A 20070-nucleotide genomic window follows, 5' to 3' on the forward strand; every position below is an offset into this window, starting at 1 on the left:
CTCATCCACACTCCCATCCATTTTAATATTGCTAGCTCGCTCCCTGCAGCATTCCTGAAGTATTTCCCATTGCGCCTTCTGAAAGCACATCTATATGTAGGAATATTTTTTCTTAAGTGCATTTAGGAAAACAAATTTCTTTTTCTTCTAATTCCTCCTCTTTTTCTTCCTCTTTATATAAAAGTGGCAACTATCGTTAAAGGTGCATTACCTCGAACTAGGCGAAAACAAACAAACTAAACAAACAAATATTAAGAAAGTAAAAGAAACACAATTATCTTCATTAATTCAGTTTCTTTTAAAAAATCAAACAAGGATTTATATGTTCCTTCCTCAATGCTAAAGATTAAATACACGCCAGATCAGGGCCTAAGGTCTTGTAACAGTAAGCCCATATAAGTATCAGAGGAAATTAAAAAGTGGACAAACTAGCCAAACACAGTACACATGATAGGAAGCATCCAACCGGTCTCTGTGAGCACTGCCCGGCATCAGAAACTGTTCAACACGGTATCACCTCCTGTATTAAACATAGTTTAGAAATGAAGGGCATGATGGGAGAAATGCAAAGACTAAGGATGAGAGGAAGAGAGCTGAATAATATACTGGAGTGGGGATCAAGTAATCTGGGAAGAAGGTGCTTTACAAACGTCTTGCGAGCAACGGGACTGATGGGGAAAGTTTAGTAGTTGGGAACATAGGAACTGACTGAAACCGGAAGATGGCAGTAATGCAACAAAACTGATGCAAGCTGCCGTTAAACACCACTGAAGAAGAAGAAGAGTAGTCGGTCAGTAAAACCAAAGAAGAAGAGTGCGAGGAGGGTAATTTAAAAGATAAATCTTCGGATAATAAAAACGTTTAACGTTGGATCCTCTTCAGAGATGCTCTGTAGGTCTGGTGTTTCTAAGGATATTTTCCGATCGGACTAAATCAGGTAACACACGAATATGTTAATTTTACAGGCTAACTGTATGAGCTTCAATGTATACTCTGTGAAACAAATAGACAAGCTAAACAGTCTGATGAACACTAAACGGAGACTGACGTTCAACTAGTAACTAAAAACTAGCGTCAACGATTAAAGGCTGGTTTAATGTGCTATCTACCAAGCTAACTGGTTTAATGTGCTATCTAACAAGCTAACTGGTTAATGTGTTATCTAACAAGCTAACTGGTTTAATGTGTTATCTAACAGGCTATCTGTTTTAATGTGTTATCTAACAAGCTAACTGGTTTAATGTGCTATCTAACAAGCTAACTGGTTTAATGTGCTATCTAACAAGCTAACTGGTTTAATGTGCTATCTAACAAGCTAACTGGTTTAATGTGCTATCTAACAAGCTAACTGGTTTAATGTGTTATCTAACAAGCTAACTGGTTTAATGTGCTATCTAACCAGCTAACTGGTTTAATGTGTTATCTAACAAGCTAACTGGTTAATGTGTTATCTAACAAGCTGACTGGTTTAATGTGTTATCTAACGGGCTAACTGTTTTAATGTGCTATCTAACAAGCTAACTGGTTTAATGTGCTATCTAACAAGCTAACTGGTTTAATGTGGTATCTAACAAGCTAACAGGTTTAATGTGTTATCTAACAAGCTAACTGGTTTAATGTGTTATCTAACAGGCTAACTGTTTTAATGTGCTATCTAACAAGCTAACTGGTTTAATGTGCTATCTAACAAGCTAACTGGTTTAATGTGCTATCTAACAAGCTAACTGGTTTAATGTGCTATCTAACAAGCTAACTGGTTTAATGTGCTATCTAACAAGCTAACTGGTTTAATGTGCTATCTAACAAGCTAACTGACTACAGTGTAACGTAACTGCTTATCTAACGTTATAGTTATCTGTAAACCAACAGATTACATTTGACTTACGGTTTATTGACCTAAATATAACGATACAAAATAACGTAACGGGATCAAATGACAACGATATTCCACACACCATTGGTGAAAAGTAACAAAGCATCGTTACACTTAACTAGCTACTCAAATACTGTAGCTACTTGTACAATTTTGAGGTAATGTTACTTGTACTTGATGGAGTATTTCCATGTTATGCTATTCTACTTATACTCCTATATGCTATACTACTATATACTGCACAAATATTTTATTTTTTGGGCGCATTCCACTGAAAATCAATGTGTCTATTGTTTCCTGTCAGGATGAGTTCTTCCTCCTTCCTCTCTCCTACCCCCTCTCCTCACCCTGCCCCCTATCCCCTTTCCTCCTCCTCTCCGATTCACTGTCCTGAGCTCGACCTGTCCGTCACACTCGGCTCCGCTCCCAAGACCGGCCCACTGAAGATATGTCAGCAAAGTGACCAATCACAGCTGAAGCCCTTCCCCCAAGGACAGACGGGAAGAGGGACGAACATACAGGTGATGACATCATCTTTTAGTCCTAATTTGTTTTTGTGACGTCGCCCTGTAGTCCTGGTGTGTGCGAGGGTGTAACGACTTCATTCTGTGTTTGTTCTGCAGGTGTTTTTTGAAGAGCCGGTGGATCTTGCGGTAACACCGGAGCAGAGCAGAGGTCAGAGGTGGAGCCGAGGATGTCACCACTGTAACCGGAGTCTGACAATTATGACGAGGGCCCTATTTTACACTCGGGATTTAACCTGTTGATTCATCAGGTTATCGTTGCAGCTGAGCGGCTTATTACGCTCCAACCGAAGAGCGGTTAACGTCACGTTGCCTTAGTGGTATCGGGTGCAGTTGTATCCGAGTAGTTTTAGGAGTACGAGTACATCAGCACAGTATCGGACCCAATACCCGATACTGGTATTGGTGCATCCCTAATCGTTCTCATGTATCAGGGCACAGCAGACATTCCTATCTAACACATTTAACAACGTTGTGCAGCTCCTCCACTAGAGTTTGAACCGTTATTCAGATGTAATGTCAGTCTTTGTTGTCTAAGTCGTCCTTTATCAAGCTTATTAAAACATTTAAAATGTGTTCTGTCCATGCAAAGTTTAAAACCACCTCCCAACAACAGAACCATATCTATCTATCTGCAAATAACCAAAGGTTCCTCTACATTAAACTAACGTAAAGATTGCTCATATGCGACTGTGAGCATGTGTGCACCTCTGTGTCTGTCCGAGGCTAATCTCACATTCTGCCGCAGTGAGCTGCATAATATTTTGGGTGTCAAGTAGAGGTGTAATAATACACAGGAGTTGCTGCAGCTTCCTGTACACAAATCAATCCATCATTGTTCAAAGTAAAAACTATAGACTGTAACAGAGCTAACACTGCTCGCTGGTCAATGGAATAATCAATAACTTCTTCCTCTTCTCTCTTTATGTAGCCCCCAGACAATGGGTGGAGTCCCGTGGTGGCAGATTGGCAGTTTCCAATCAAGATCCAGGCTTTCTCGAGAGGGTGGGGCTAAACACCACTCTGGCTCTGAAGGCGGAGCTTCAGTCATTGCAGGTTCACACTTTTTTAGCAGCACTATAAATCACAGCTGAGCTAATTGATTGTTGGTTCCCACGGTAACCTGTCTGTTGTCCTGCAGGGCGCTGAGTTTAACTCCCAGAAGGCCGTTCAGGAGACTCTGCGTCGGTCAGAGAGGACCAAAACCTTGATCAACACCAGAGCTACTGAAGGTAACGCACACACACACACACACACACACACACACACACACACACACACACAAGGGGCGCTGCTCATCTACCTTATTTCAAGCAAGATTAATGTGTTAGCAAGGTATGTTGAGCCTAAAGTTAGAGTTTGAAAAGTCACGAAGGTGGCACTAAAACACATTTCATTAAGAAACACACATTTTTACTGCATGGAACACATTGTTTTGTTCAAAACATCCTATTTTAGTGATGCATAAATGAAGTATAAGTGATATAGCGTGACCTGTATTTTATACAATGTAGCATTTCCTAAAAACAATTTTTAGAATCATAAAACAATAATTCCTCTCAATTATGACTTTGTTCGTTTGTGTAGACTTTTGGTGTTTAGATTTCATTTTAACTCAGTTAGGGTCATACACATTTTCTATTCCTCAACCTTGTTTAAACTTCTACGTCCTCTGTCTCTGTCTTTGCCTGTAGAAGTGAACGTCTCTCGCTCTCAGCTTCTCTTCACTTCACTGGTCTGTGTCGAGGTGAAGGAAGATCAGCTGATCAGCCAGGTGCTGCAGCATAGGCTGCTGCCGCCCTGTCATGGCAACAAGACAGCAGATGGGCCCTCTCTCCTCCTCTTCAGGACCTCCGACCACCTTAGACAAAAACCTGTCCTGCTAGAGGAGGAGCCTGTCAACTACAAGCCCTGCCCATTGCCATGTCCCACCTGCTCCACCTTTGACCTCCACAGAAGAGGGAGATGCTGAGAGGCTCTGACACACACACACACACACACACACACACACACATGGGAGAGCTCTGATTGACAGTAAATACTGATTTTTAAATTATTAATATAAACTGAAATCTGTATTTAGATACTTTTTGTTTTTCCAATAAAGTCTTTTCAAACATCCCAAAGTCTGTTAATTGCATCCACGTTTTCCTCACTTGCGTCTCTTTTCCTGGAGGAAAGGAAACCATACAAGGAGAGAGAGGAAACGAGGAAATGTGTTTTAAGAGAGAACTTCTGTATCGTCACGTGAAGAGACGTCCATGTCTGATGATCAGCTGTCAGTCGGCTTTAAAAGCTGGAGAGACTTTTGATGGCGTTGTCTGCTCACTTGGGTACTGTACGAATACTAATAAAGACGCCCACCTATCATGACTGTATTCATACTGTGTTCTGTACCGGTTCATAAGCGCTCTCTTAAAATACAAGTTATTAAGTAAAAGATCATAAAAAGACATATTTCTGTCCCTTTGTTGTTCAGACCTTCAATGAACGTAGTATTACCAGATGGTGAATCAGAAAACATGAAATATAAAACTTGAGTGATACAGAATAATATGCTTGAGTTTAACCTGTGATCTGTCTTCACTGGTATGAAACGTCAGTGATCAGTCGCATCGTTCAGTCAAATACCTGATAGACAATGAGGGAGTGTCACTAAAAGACTTCTGTGAAGGCTGCTCTCGTGTGTCCTCGCTCATGGCTAGTAACGTGCAGCAGAGTGTGTGTGTGTGTGTGTGTGTGTGTAGCAGACAGTGTTCAATCTGTACGTTTCCGCCTGTAATGGAATACTTTCATGATGTAACAAGTTCTGTGGCCCTTGTTGTTTAGACTGATGGTATTGTTCTGCAGGAATGCTAAGGGCTGCTTTGAATGAGGACAATCCCAATGTCCCCCCTAAAGCCTCAAACCCTGAACCCTCAAGGACTTACTGACGTCACCTGTGGTTGAGTGTGAGAGACTGTGAGGGTTTGAAATGGTGTAAATACGAATGGGACAGCAAACACTTGATGATGTGACAGAGGGACAGAACTAAACCCTCACGGACTTTGCGGGAGCGCGCCTCAAAGTCTGTGAGTCCGTAAGGGGGGGAGCTTGGGCCGGTATCTGTTTTTTGTTGACACAGGTTCAGCTCCAGAACTGTGCAGCATAATACAACTTGTATGATGGGTAGTTCCACAACCTGACCCTGTCTCCTCCTCAAAGTATCTATCTTGTCCCACAATTGTCCCTTTGGTATTTGCCCTCTACTAGTTGAAGTTGGGCACGGCTAGTGTCTAAACTGACAATGGTGTCCCATGATGCACAATGGTCAAGTCTATTTAGAAGTGACATAATTTGTAAAGAACTTGGTAAATGGCCAACAGTTAGCCCGGGACACAATGATTTAGGTGTTATGCTTTTGCAACTGCGTCCTTAAACTCTTTGTTCACAGAGAGAGAAGGAGGGACTTTGTCTTTAAGTGAACAGCAGCTGTGGTAAGTGAACTGCTTTTGTTTTTACATCTGCAGTAGTGTTACCACTGTGTTCATTTTTATTATATGGTTAATATTGTTCTCTGAAGTGAATAATATTTGAATGGTGCCTTTGAGTGTGTGGATGAATACGTGTTTTAGCGCGTGGAATGTGCAGAGGCCTGTTGAATCCTGTTATTTGGGTTTAATGTTATTCTACCTGCTTTGTTGTCATATAATTATACGTGACTGGTTCTTGTGAGTTTGTTCTTGTTGTTGTGTTAATTACATTGATTTTGACGATATGCATTGCCTGTTAATGACAAAGCATCCCGTCATGCTGACGTCATAATGAGGTTATCAGGAGGTGGTTTAACTGTAGTAGGGCAGCACTGAAGGCCCAGGTACGAAACACACGGCTCACCACTGCGTTTAAGTCATCTGATGTAGGCGGGCACGTCATTTAGGGAGAGTCACATGAGGTGGAAGGAAGGTTTGCTAATTAAGCTGCACAATTTAGGTATTGTTGGGAGAGTTTATAACTGGGTAAAGGATTTTCTGTTTGGAAGAAAACTTCAAGTACGGATTGGGCCAGACATGTGAAATCAATACTTGATAATGGTTCGCCTGAAGGCACCGTGACTAGTCCTTTGATTCTTTTTGATTCACGGTGATTCACAGCAGTCAAATCTTACCCGGTGGAGGCTTCATGAACGGGTGTGTTGCCTGATATAGACTGGTATTTGTTAGAGGTCAAAATGAAAGAAAAAGATAAAGTTGATTTGGTAAGTGCATTTGAATATTATGTAATGAAAGAGTAGAGTGATTTTACACAGATTTATACGAAGAAACCTGAAACAGGAGTGACGGAATATGGGGTGGCAAGACCAGCTAAAGGAATAACAATCAGCAGAAGAACATCCAACAATCTCGGGGTTTACACGGTGGAGATGCTGGCGGTGCTGGTTGCTCTACAATGGGTGGAAAAAACTAGAAAAGGTGTTGATATGCTCCGACTCATCTTCAGCCCTGGAAAGTTTAAGGTCTTTTCAAGATAAACTGTATGAAGTTCTTCAGTCAGCCACAAGAATAACTCATCAGGGAGGTCAGGTTACGGTCCTGTGAGTTCCAGCACATGTAGGGGTGAGTGGGGATGAGAGGGCGGAGGAGTTGGCAAAGAGGGCTTTAAAGAAAGGAAATATGCAAATTAATATCAGTAAAGCAGAGGTCAACCAAATGTGGCAAAAAAGGTGGGACAGAGAGGATAAAGGGAGACATCTATATCATATTCAAAAGAGTGTCAAAGTTACCAGGGTAGGTAGTAGGAATAGGAGAGAGGAAACAGTGTTGACAAGGTTACGGTTAATAAACAATAAACAAAACACTGAAAATGATAGAAAACACCAGACAAGGTTGTGTGAAGGATGAGCACGTCGTTTTGAGTTGTAGTTGAGTATGAGATGCAGAGAGAGATGAAGAGGAATAATCTGAGGGAATTAGTGGTGCATGAATGCACATTAAAAGGAGTACTGAGCATGGGCGAGGGAGCACAGGTTAGGGTACCATTCTCTTTCTTAAAGAACAGATATGATAGGATATGATGGAAATGCAGGGATATGGTACGTTTTTGTTTCGGCTGAACGATTGTAAGTATATTCTCTGATCCACACTCCGGAGCAGAAGGTGGCGATAACGCACCAATAAGATAGATGCCAACCGCCGTAAAAGCAGAAGAAGCGCTCCGGCGACACACGCAGCTAGAATGGCAGCAGATCCAGAATCAAAACTCCAGCTGGTCCATAGACATATCCGAGCTTTTCCAGACTTTCCAAAGAAAGGCATCCTGTTCAGGTAAGATACTACGTGCTGTTTAATTAAAGGCCCGTCTCCTCCTCCACGCTACCCAGAGAGAGCTCGTCATGCGGTAGAACGTGAGCTGCTCCACCCAGCAGGTGAAGCAGCTGTGGACCGAACGTGTCTTAATGTGTTGGTCACACGCTGCCCTGTGAACACAGTAGATGTGGGTGCGGAAGTGGGCTTTGATTTAAACAAACAAACATAAAAAGACTCCGACATGGCAAACTTCCGGATGTGTTGCAGTGCAAAATGATCTTTAAAAAGTAAAAAAGTACTTTTTGGTGACTCAAAACGGCCTTCTGGGTAATTTGTTGCATCAGTGTACATGTAATATCTTAAATGTCTTCAACACATTTGAAGACATTTTTGGACTGAAGGATTCATTAAATAATTTAAATTTAATTTCATTGTTTTAGTTACTATGTTAATCAGGTGTGCTGATGGAGGAATACATCAAATATGTGCGAAGCAGAAATTCATTAACAAATCACATGTGATCTCACAATCTGTTTCACAATGACTTCCATTTGAAATGAGCGGATACTAGTGTGTGTGTGTGTGTGTGTGTGTGTGTGTGTGTGTGTGTGTGTGTGTGTGTGTGTGTGTGCGCGCGCGCGCGCTGCAGGGATATTTGTCCCATCCTGAAGGATCCAGCTGCTCTGACAGCAGTGATTGACCTGTTTGAAGAACATGTGAGGAAGCATCACCAGCAGGTCGAGCTGATAGTAGGTCAGAAGCCAAAGCAAAGCGCCTTTCTATATATATATATATAGATATATATATATATAGATATATATATATCTATATATATATATATATAGATATATATATATACACACACACACACACACACACACACACACACAGAGACAAAAAGTTACAAATAAGGAAGTCTTTATCTGCCATTACTTTGTCTCCTTCCTCCAACAAAGAGTGAATCCCAGACAACTTTGTGATTTCAACTAAGGACTTGGTCGTTCTGAGTTCAGTACTTTCAAACTGGCCCTTTGTCCATTTAATTCTGTACCTTCTAATATCACTCTTATTTGTGGGAAAGTCTTTTTGAAAGACGGAGGCATAGGTCTTCTTTACTGACCTGACTTCATCCTACCATGTTTATGCTGTGGATTGCAAAGCCATAATTTCAGCCATGACATAATCTTAAACCCTGTGTACAACATATTTAACCGTCATCACATTGAAGTCGTTCAGGAAAGAACCGGTGGTTTCTTAAGCTTAGTTTATATTCGCCTTTGTGAAGCCGGCGTGCAGAAAATGACGTAATCAAGGCCGGCACGAAAGCCGTAACTTGGTACATTTGTCACAAATAGTTAATTGATAAAAGCTCAATTTACACGTCTAGGGATTATACATATTAGGACAATTTGTTTTTAAACGCTTTAGAAACAGGAAGTCTTAAAAAGCTTCATTTGAGTACATATTTTGCAGCCAAATCAAATTGTTTACGGGATATTCAATCTTTGTTTCTTTAAAATGCTTTTAATACTGGACTTGTTTCCTTACAGGGCTGGTACAAAGGCAATAAAGTAGTCCATAAATAGAAGATATATGAGTTTACAGATAGTTACAATCCCTCCTCGGCTTTGTGGGGCTTGGTTTATGGCTTTTACCAGTTACTCCTGCAGTCTATGGGCATATCTATGAGTCGCTGTCTTTTTGATTTACAAAGTTCATTTTGTTTTCATGGCCTCTGCTGTTTATAAGAATAATGCAAAGAACAGTGCACGGAGTATAAATGCCTTAAAGAAATTAAGATTTTTTTTTTTTTAAATGCACTTATTTTTCAAAGTGAAATGATTTCATGCACTGTGGGTGGCTGTGGCTCAGAGGTAGAGCGGGTCGTCCTCCAGTCTGCATTTCAAAGTGTCTTTGGGTGAGATAACCCAAATTGCTCCTGAAGGCTGAGCCATCCTCTAGTTTCGACCTGATGGGCTGTTGGCACCTTGCTTGGCATCTCTTCCATCCGTTATATACTTTGGGTCAGGGCAAAACTGCCTCTTCAATAGATGAGGTTCACATACAACGACGTGTAAAAACTGGTTTTCGTCGCATTCAGGTTTAGATGCTCGTGGGTTCCTGTTCGGTCCTCTGCTTGCCCAGCGGCTGGGTGTTGGCTTCGTCCTTGTCAGAAAGAAAGGCAAACTGCCTGGAACCACTGTGTCTGTGGCGTATGATTTGGAGTATGGCAAGGTAAACTACACAAATACACACACGCTAAGGATTTACTATTTGCTGGCCTTTGCAGTTATGTTGAATGGTAATTGGGGAATACAGACATCTAGAGAATAATGTTTTAATTGATATAAATGTTCACACAAACTGTTCTTAAGCCAAAATGTCTTGTGTATACAAGTCTACACATAAGAACAGAGAAACAACATGTACTAATACAGTACAATGCGTACATAGAACAGCACATTTTACAGGTATGACAAAACACGAGACACGAGTGTACATGTAGGAAAGAAAAGGAAGAAACCGCAGGTAAAGCAAATGAGAAGTGATCCCTCTCCAAGGATGGACAGAAGTACAATAGCTGTCATGTGTACAGAATAAAGAACATAATACAAGTACAACATAGTCAATCCATAGGACAGAAATTATTCATATGATGGGAGTAGTATTAGCACTATTAGCAGAAGTTATTACTAGTAATACACCCACTTAGCCATACAAATGATATTCTCCCTCTTCTCTGTAAATTAAGAAGGACATGACTTCAGGGAGATTTTCTGCTAGTGTCTAACATTTCATATTTGTGTCCTGAAAGCACCCCAGCATTGCTTCAGGGTATCATCATACTGGAACGTGAATCTTTACTCCAGTCAAAGGTCATGAGCACTGGAGTGGCCGTTCCTCTCAAAATCTCTCTATTCCTCTCTTTTTATTGTCTTCAGCTTTAGTCTCCCTCAGCACAGTGCTGATGCTGTTTTACTTCTGATCCTCCAGGCAGAAGCAGAAATCCAGGAGGATGCTGTGGCTCCAGGACAGAAGATTTTACTCATTGATGACCTTTTGGCTACCGGAGGTGAGAGTTGTATAGCCATCATGTTCACTGGTTGTCGGGCTAGGGAATTTTTACAAAAACAAACTACATGTAAAATATCAAATATTTCTCCTTACTGACGCTTCCTTCTGCTTGCGTCAATGAGAGAGTATACTGCTGAACTTATGGATTTACATTGGCTGTCAGCTGACGAGACTCAATATTCAATTTTGACGAAGCACTTCTATTTGAACCGGCACACCTTTTCTAGCCTTCACAGCACTCGTTTAGCGAGTCAGAGCAAACACACACACCAATTACATGCGTTATAAATCACACCACTTGATGCTACTCGGCCAATCAAACATATGTATTCCAAAAAGCATCAAGGCTTGAGTGAGATGAAGCACACATTTTTTGAGCAAATGTACAAATCCGAAATGAAGGCACAGAAAATAAACAATCTAAGGTGTGTGTGTGTGTGTGTGTGTGTGTGTGTGTGTGTGTGTGTGTGTGTGTGTGTGTGTGTGTGTGTGTGTGTGTGTGTGTGTGTGTGTGTGTGTGTGTGTGTGTGTGTGTGTGTGTGTGTGTTGCAGGGACATTGTATGCAGCCTGTGAGCTAATGAAGAAGCAGAAGGCTGAGATTCTGGGCTGCCTGGTGGTGATCGAGCTCAAAGAGCTGAACGGTGTTGACAAACTGAAATCCCACTCTGTGTTCTCGCTGGTGCAGTACTGAGGACGCTGCAGCCGCCACAAAGGCTGGAAAACCACAATTTGACTCGTTTTCCAATCAGGTGCTTCTTAAGTGTAACCAGCACCAAAGAACCCTCTTCAGCTCACGCACAACTTTACAGTTTTTGTCATTTCATTCAAGTACTGATTTGTTATAATTGTTAACAATGAATTGTTATTAATTTTGTATTATTCATTCATAAATCTGTTAATTCTCTGATGCCGTGGGTGACCGTGGCTAAGAGGAGAGCAGGGCCGCCTTTCAATCAGAGGGTCAGTGGTTCGATCCCCTGCTCCTGCTCCACTAGTCTCATGTCAATGTGTCCTTGAGCAAGACACTTAACCCAAAATGTCTTCCGTAGCTGTGTCTACAGTAGATAGATACTGAACTGTAATCTCCTAAATGACTGTAATGTAATGTAATGCTTATGACAGGGAGACGGCTGGGATTCTTAAAATGTCTTTTCTCTTACTTGGGATCAGTCCTTGAATCCCTGAATGCCTGAACAGGAGGAAGCATAAAGGAGAGATGGAGTGATATAAGGTAGGAAGGCATAATTAAGAATACATCTGTTGCAGACTGTATGACAATGGATTTACTTTTTCATTTATCGTATTTTATATCTATCCAAAAAATGTTTCTCCATGTATCAGTTTATCTTACTGCTGTGCTATCCATGTGACTTGGTATGTAATGCTGCCTGCTAAACAACAAAATACCTTCTTTTTGTCACTAAGCTTTATTTTATCGTATTGTTCATATTCCACTGGTCTCAAAGCCTTTACTTTTGTACTCGCAGTGGGCCTCATTCACAGGAATGTGCGTAGAAACGTTCCTACTTTATTCACAAAATGACCGTCTGATTGGTGACGTGTGAAGATAATTCTGTATTCGTGCTCAGTGTTAGACGGATCAGGCTACACTGATAACATTAGTATGAAACCATTTGTAGATTTAGATCCTTCTGATCCAAACATTTCCTATAAATACAGAGCATTGTTGAGATCGACTTAATCATTTCCAAAATTCACAACATATTTTTTATCTAACGAAATATTCTGCTCCAATCCATATTTCAAAAACCAACAAAAAAAAGCTGTCATGTTGCTGTATTGTTTGGGCGGTCTAGCAGCAGTCCGCACCATCAATTACATTTCTATAGCCTCAACACCGTCGGATACATTTTTTATTTTGTGTATGATGACGTCATAAAATATGACAACCGTTGAAACTTTGTTTGAATACCTCAATAAAAGAAATGTGGAATATCTATTTGAATGACTAATTGATGAGAATGAAAGGTCCATTCGGCCAATGCATTAGTTAACCAACAGTTGTAAGTATTGTGAAGTAAAGCATGTTTTAATGAATGGTTTTAATATGAGATGCATTTAGTTAAAGGGCCTGTTTACGTTCAGATCCTTTGAGTGTAGCCATGGTCTGAGAAAGTACTACAGCTGTTCCCAGAGTAACAACAAAGTCAGCTCAGAAAGAATGGATGAACTCCTGATTGGTGCGGAAGACGTTTGTACACACGGTTTAATTAAGCACTGTTTGTGAACGAGGCCCAGTGTGCATTTGATGGTCACTATATTTGACCTTTCTGGACCATATCCCAACCTGTAACCTTTCAACACAGCAACAAAAGAAAGCCAGTTTAAAGTTGAATAAAAGCCAAATAACAAAAAAATGCAGTATTGATAGATGCTTAGGTTAGTCTTTCTGTTGAGACCAGAGTGTAATCTGAATGGTGGATTGCTCTCTGCCGTACTGTTACCTTAAACTTCTACTCCACTACATATCAGAGATGAGTTCTTCTTACTCCCACACATTTGACAGTTGTTGCTAGTTTATTCATCCTTGTCCTACAGACAAGTGCCATTTTAAAAATAGGGGTTAGGGATAATGGATGGATGAAATACTGCCTGTCAAAGGTACGTCCTCACTCTCTCTCCACCAGATGTTCTTGTGTCAGACGAGGTGACCGTGTACACTAACGAGGTGACCACTAACGAGGTGACTGTGTACACTAACGAGGTGACCACTAACGAGGTGACCGTGAACACTAACGAGGTGACCATGAACACTAACGAGGTGACCGTGTACACTAACGAGGTGACCGTGAACACTAACGAGGTGACCACTAACGAGGTGACCGTGTACACTAACGAGGTGACCACTAACGAGGTGACCGTGAACACTAACGAGGTGACCGTGTACACTAACGAAGTGACCACTAACGAGGTGACCGTGTACACTAACGAGGTGACCACTAACGAGGTGACCGTGAACACTAACGAGGTGACCGTGTACACTAACGAGGTGACCACTAACGAGGTGACCGTGTACACTAACGAGGTGACCGTGAACACTAACGAGGCTGACACATCCCCAAAACTCTTGTAGTGATGTTTATTTCATTGTCTGATTAAATATACATTTACATACATTTTATGGGCTTATTTATCGACACCTTTATACATAACTAGACTTGTAGAGACAGTTAATTAAAAGCACACACGCACTGTGGTGGAAAATATTCCTACAGTCTTTTAATGCTGAAATAAATACCAGGAACCAGGTTGTCTTTTAAATATATTCATCACACCAGAATGCTTAGTCTCAGAGGACGAACCAAGAAAAAAAGGGAACGCGCTTTTATACAGAATGAGCAACGATGGGGCCGACGGCCAACGTTACATTTTAGCCTCCGACTGATAGGATAGTTTCAAATTAGGATTTTCTAGATAAGAATTATATTTTGATTTGTAATGTAACTAAAGAATCCTTATATCAAGAAAACAATGTACATCCAGTGTCCTGTGCTCATATTTTCAGACAAGATTCCCAAGGAGTGTTGCCTCCTTTAAAAGGTATGTACCTGTGATGAGGTCATCATAAACACGAGTCCACAGCCACGTTAGTGGCTCTGAAGGTCTCGAATGGAAATCCATTCAATAGTTAGTCTAAACCATAAAACATCACCCTCATGGTGCTACAGGAAAAGTCTCTGCCTGCCCAGATGATTTCTAATTCTTCAGATTATATTGTTGCGTTTCATTTGCCTCGACAATGGATCATAAATATTCTCTTAACCACATTTGAAATCCCACCATCTCCGTTGTGTTGCGTGGGCAGAAACCTCAACATCTATTTTTTTCCCCCATGACTCCCTCTGTTGGGTTCATCACATATGTAAAGCAATCATTGGCTTTGATTTGACTGTAATATTTAATAACAAGTGGGGGCCACAGAACTTGGACAGATGCTTGTATTTCTTAAACATTATCAAACAGTGACATCAAAAAAAAGTAAACATTCATCAGTTCTACATTGTAGAAAATTGATCCCTAAAAAGACTGGAAGTCTACGTTGACGTTACACTTTCATGGAAGGAAACAAAGCACAGTCACCGTTACAGAAATGTGGTTAAAACGACCTCTTTACAACACCAGGACCAGGTCTGGTCGTACCTTCAGGACATAGCGGAGCGCTGGAGCTGAGCTCAATCTGTAAGAACTCGACAACAGCAAAACCCTCCTGTTTAAATGTCACACATTCGGTCCACAAACGAGTGAAGTTCATTGAAAAATATTGCACTTTAAAGCAACTGGACTTCGGTCTGCTGGAGACATTCACCACTTCATCATTCTGTCGTTCTGCATCTCAGACTCTCTCCTCCTCTCGGAGTCTGCCGCTCAGTTTGTCCAGAACGACGTTGAGCTCCATGTTCTTGTTCAACTTCAGGTAGAAGTCCTTCCTTATTGGATGAATAGTCAGCCAATCGGCAGCCACCTCTGCCAGAAGACGGATGTGTTTCTCCATTTCACCTGTTTGATGGAGAGGAGGAACACCCAGTCACATTGCAGTTCTTTTCCAAAACGCTATTAGAAGACAGCAACTACTTCCCTACAGAACATGATGTTGAGAGCTACAGTTAGCTGGTTCTCAGCTGATGTTTCTCATCCGTTGAACCAACCTGTACTGAGAGCAGATCTGTAGCTGGCCACCATCCGGTTACAGGCCACTTCCATAATTAAAGACGGTTTCTTCTCTGCAACAAAAACGTTCCGGAGAATCCTGGCCAGCTCGGGAAGCCGTGACATCATCAGCAGACGGCCCTCTTGTGTGGGGTTTCGTGTCATGACGGCCTGGAGCTTCTGGGCCTCTTTGGCACGAATCTGAAACCGCCAACAAAACAACACATGGATTAAATCTCAACAGGCTAATAAAACACATCAAGTCAAGTTTAAACTGCCCACCCCAGCACTAATATACCCCCGCCCTCCTCCCGGTCCACCTACTCTGTCCAGCAGTGACTGGGACACTCCTTTCAGGGCGGTTGGGACCTGAGCTGCAGTTGATGGGGCGGACACTCGGGGGACCGTTGGGTTCTGAGGAGGTGCTGGCTCTTTTCTCTCTGCAGCTTCATCTTCTGTCTTCTGAGCCAGAGAAACCAGAGCCTTCTCCATCTAACCGCAGGACAAGAGAATAAGACCGACGATGAATTCATATATTGAACAATTCAAGTCGGCGTTATAAAAATCAAGCCTGACATTTAGACATAATCCACATCATTCTTAATGCCAGAACATTGACGCGGTACCTTGGGTGTGATGAGCGAGCGGGCCTTGTCGAGCACCTCCTGAGCCGTGGTCACTCTGCCGCTGTCGGGAGGCGGAGGCAGCGAGTCGGTGAAGACGGCCGGCACGGTGTCCACGTTAAAGCGAGGATGCCAGCGGGTCAGTTTGTCTTCTGGGACAGACACTGGAGGAACCAACGAGGACAGGAAGCTCTGCAGACAGAGACAGGGTTCTTAAACATTTATACCAGCAGTTCCATGACTTTGATGAAAGTTTTATGAACATATATGTACTTTAATTACACAGGTACTTCTGAAGCAAATGTACGTTACTTTTCCAAAACTGTCTGCAAGGTTGTGTTGGAAACAATAAACCCAGAAAGGTAATATGCAAACTCGTGAGCAGAAATTAAGACTCCAAGATGTATTCTCCATGCATTGAAACTCCTCCCCATTTGCTGCCGATGCCTAGTTGTGACTCTCACGATATGAAACAGCTGCTGACCTTGTGGTGCCGTTTGACAATCGAGACCAGATTCAGGTGGAAGACGCGTCTTCTCTCCAGGAGGCGAGAGGCTGACAGGACAGGCCGAGCCTCATTCTGGTCTGAGGAGGACAAAAACACACCGGTTAACAAATGAATAAATCTATAAAAAGACACTTGCTATTACACCCACAGTTTATATTTATATCCTATTTAACAATGTGTTTAAATGGTGAAGTGAACAGAGTTAAAATAAGACAACTTCTAACATTTTGAGCAGAAACGGTGGTGATGTACTAAACTAACCAGAGAGCAGGACGGGCTCCACGGTGAGCTGGCAGCGGTCCTTCATGCTGCCGCTGAAGGCCGGGACATTCTTCTCCTGTCGAAACGTGTAGGCCTCAGGAAACACCGTCTTTATCTGACCAACGTGGCTCTCCTCAAAGCGCCTGCAAGGAGGACGAAGAAAAGAGTCAAACATCGGCTTCTGCAGTCTGACGGCCGGTCCTGAGCTCAAAGACGTCATGAACACGACTGATAAAAAGATTTGAGGTTTTTAAATCCCACAACTTCTGGAAAATCCCGTGTGTAGAAGTTTTTTGTTTGGTACGAGCTTTGAGGAAAATAGTGCCAAACTCCAGTGCTTTGGGGTAATTGGGCCGCTGCCTTAGAATCACGCGTCTCATTTAGATCCGTTGACTACATTACATTACAGTCATTTAGCAGACGCTTTTATCCAAAGCGACTTACAATAAGTGCATCAACATTGGTAATCAAAAGAACTACTAGTTACCAGAAGTCATAAGTACATTTCCTTTAAACAAGCATCTAAGAGCATGAAGCAGAGCATAACTCAGAGCCAAAGTACAGAAACAAGAGAAACAGTTAGTGCTATAAGTAATACGAATACAATAAGTGCAACAAGCTAGTATGAATACAATAAGTGGTGAGTGGAAGGCTCAGGGTAGCACTTCCTGAAGAGGTGGGTCTTCAGCCTGATGAAAGATGGGCAGCGACTCCGCTGTCCTGACGTCAGTGGGAAGTTCATTCCGCCACTGTGGGGCCAGGACAGAAAACAGACGTGACCGGGTCGATCGGCCGCCGGGACCTCTGAGCGACGGGGCGACCGATCGCCCGGAGGCAGCAGAGAGAAGTGGTCGGGCGGGGGAGTAAGGCTTGACCGTGGCCTGGAGATAGGAAGGAGCTGTTCCTTTCACTGCCCTGTATTCTAGCACCAGAGTCTTAGACTGGATGCGAGCTCTTACAGGGAGCCAGTGTAGAGAACGGAGAAAGGAAGTTGTGTGGGAGAACTTGGGGCGATTGAACACCCAGGCCCCAGCCAGGCCCCCCCTCCGTCATTCCACTTACTTGTGCATCATGTCCTGAACTCCCCGTTTGATCTTGGCGAAGGTGGCGGTCTCACAGCGGTTGTGCAGCATGGCGACCACCGTGTCCATACTCCTGAACATCTCTGCCAGCACCTTGTACTGGAAAGGCAGGGACAGGCCCGGAGGGCCCGCCTGGGCGAGAGCGTGGTACCGCTGGTATGCTGGCTGCTCGGTACTATGAACAAGAAAAAAAACACACGTTGGCTTCTGATTTGGGCTTTGGTTAGTGGTTAGTGTCCCAGCTGCACCGTGCTCATTGGTCTTCACAGCTCACCTGTCCTCGGTGTGGGTCTCACTCAGCTTGCTCTCCTTGGCCTCTCTCTCCTGCTTCCTCCGCTGAGCTTTAGCTGCAAGCTCTTTGACTTGAGCTACAGTGAACTTGAGGGCCTTAGCACCAGAGGCGGTTTTGGGAACAAGCGGGGTTGTTTTATGAGGAGCTGAACCGGCTGGAGACGAGGAGGACGAGGACGCTGAAGCGCTGGATGTTTCCTCCGCATGCTTCTTGATCCTCTGAAGGCGAGACTTGAGGGTTGCAATGCCCTCTTTACACAGAGCCTGGCAGAAAGGGGCATTTCCACGCTGATGAATTTGGGACTTTGAGGATACATTACATAGTTGTCAAAGTCATAATCTGCAGAAAATCCAGCGCGTTACCTCGCTTTCCTGTCCTTTAGTGATCTCGCTGTTGGTCTCAAAGTGATGATGGTTCTCAGCATTCTGTCCGGGGACTGCCGGAGCCGAGTGCTGCTGGGTCAGATCGCCGGACACGGACTTGACTGCAGCCTGGACACACACACACACACACACACACACACACACACACACACACTACAGCGTCACTATACACGAACAATTCAGGGCAACAAAAAGTAGGCACACAGCGGTTTAAGGTCGCCACCTCATCTTTAACCAAAGCATGAGAACGAGCCTGTACATGTGTACATTGAGCCCGTGCGGATGAGGAACAGCCTCGAGCGTAACTTCACAGATTTACTCAAACGTGGAGCAGCCATTAGCTGGATTCCACCAGAACAGAAGAAGAAACGTTACAGAACCTGCGGGGTGTTTTGAGGGAGGATCAGTTTCTTCCTGGCCTTCGTCCTCGTCGCTTTCTCCGGAACATTAACCTCAGCGTCTGTGATGACCGCCTCTCGCCGTCTCTTCTTGGCCGTGCTGTGGTCGGCGGTGGCTGAAAACACGGCGGCTCCGAGGTCAAACTGTGTCTCGGCCGAGGTCCGCTTCGGTGTCCGGGGACTGGTGGGTCCGTCAGAACAAACTCCGTCGTTGAGCTCCACCGCCTCGTCGATAACTCTGACAAACTCTTCATGGACGGAGGACGAGTAGAGGAAAGCGCCTTTGTTTTTGGTGGATCTGGTCCTCGTACTGGCAACGTTAGTCCTGGTCTCAACAACAGCGCTCCTGCGCGGCTTGGTCGGTTTGACCGGACCGGCGACACCTTTCTTTCTCTGGGAGAAGAAATCAGTCACTCGAGCCTGAGACATCTTCCTGCTGAGTGAGGTGGACTCAGAGCCGCGATGTGAAAACAAGTCTACGAGTCTGTGAAGACGGTAACGGTATAAATACTGTCCACCGACAACAGACTTCCGGAAACATTCAACGCCACACAGGAAGAAGAAAGGAAATTCGCGCGAAATTACCGAAGCTACGCCCCTCTGGTCACGTGGTAGGACAATAAACGAGGGATAGGCCATGTTGATTAAAGACGCAGTCGTTTTACATTTAAACCAGTTTTCGACATTTTGTTGAATCACAAAAACACCAGTAAACAGCTCCGCTGTTGACTTGATTATTTGTGTGTGTTTGTGAATAACAAAGCCCAAATAAAGACGTGTATTACAAAATCAGACTCATGTGATCATTTATTAAACTGTCATATAGAATGCTGTTTAACACAATTGAAAGACAGTTTGTAAAGCAATAATAAATCTTCATATTCTGTCAACTTCTAAAATGTGAATGGTTTGCAAATGAATGTCTTCTTCTAGGTCTAGAAGACACAGAGTCTTGAATCTCATTTAGACTTGTTAATACATGCAACATGAACAGCTTTCATCTTTTATTTACGCCCCAACCTGGCAACATATCATTTTGTCTTTTCATGTCTCAAACTGTCTTATCTCTGTGAGAGTCTGCAGGTCCAGTTCACGGC

The 20070-nt window shown here is 43.1% G+C and overlaps 3 protein-coding genes across 3 annotated transcripts; 2 read left to right on the top strand and 1 right to left on the bottom strand.

The window, feature by feature from the left end:
* Nucleotides 1-784: 784 nt before the first annotated feature.
* Nucleotides 785-4747, top strand: ppp1r35 (protein phosphatase 1, regulatory subunit 35). The gene is made up of 6 exons (XM_068717484.1): nt 785-937; nt 2178-2394; nt 2497-2548; nt 3329-3453; nt 3539-3629; nt 4092-4747. The coding sequence occupies exons 2-6, from the start codon at nt 2179-2181 to the stop codon at nt 4367-4369; spliced, it is 762 nt and encodes a 253-aa protein (XP_068573585.1). The 5' UTR covers nt 785-937; nt 2178; the 3' UTR covers nt 4370-4747.
* Nucleotides 4748-7577: 2830 nt separating this feature from the next.
* On the top strand, nt 7578-12716 carry aprt (adenine phosphoribosyltransferase). The gene is made up of 5 exons (XM_068717497.1): nt 7578-7700; nt 8332-8435; nt 9784-9917; nt 10677-10755; nt 11310-12716. The coding sequence occupies exons 1-5, from the start codon at nt 7612-7614 to the stop codon at nt 11447-11449; spliced, it is 546 nt and encodes a 181-aa protein (XP_068573598.1). The 5' UTR covers nt 7578-7611; the 3' UTR covers nt 11450-12716.
* A 1561-nt stretch (nt 12717-14277) lies between these two features.
* cdt1 (chromatin licensing and DNA replication factor 1) lies at nt 14278-19529 on the bottom strand. Its single transcript, XM_068717486.1, has 10 exons — nt 18956-19529; nt 18555-18683; nt 18175-18455; nt 17881-18075; nt 16819-16961; nt 16534-16634; nt 16053-16241; nt 15751-15918; nt 15426-15627; nt 14278-15276 (listed from the first exon to the last, which is right to left on the bottom strand). Exons 1-10 carry the CDS (start codon nt 19400-19402, stop codon nt 15113-15115), a joined length of 2019 nt encoding a protein of 672 aa, XP_068573587.1. The 5' UTR covers nt 19403-19529; the 3' UTR covers nt 14278-15112.
* Between the last annotated feature and the right edge of the window lie 541 nt (nt 19530-20070).

The sequence above is a fragment of the Cebidichthys violaceus genome, unplaced genomic scaffold, assembly GCF_023349555.1.
Source record: "Cebidichthys violaceus isolate CVI_PGR_0920_01 unplaced genomic scaffold, fCebVio1.0.p SCAF_212, whole genome shotgun sequence".
In the NCBI taxonomy this organism is placed as follows: domain Eukaryota; kingdom Metazoa; phylum Chordata; class Actinopteri; order Perciformes; family Stichaeidae; genus Cebidichthys; species Cebidichthys violaceus.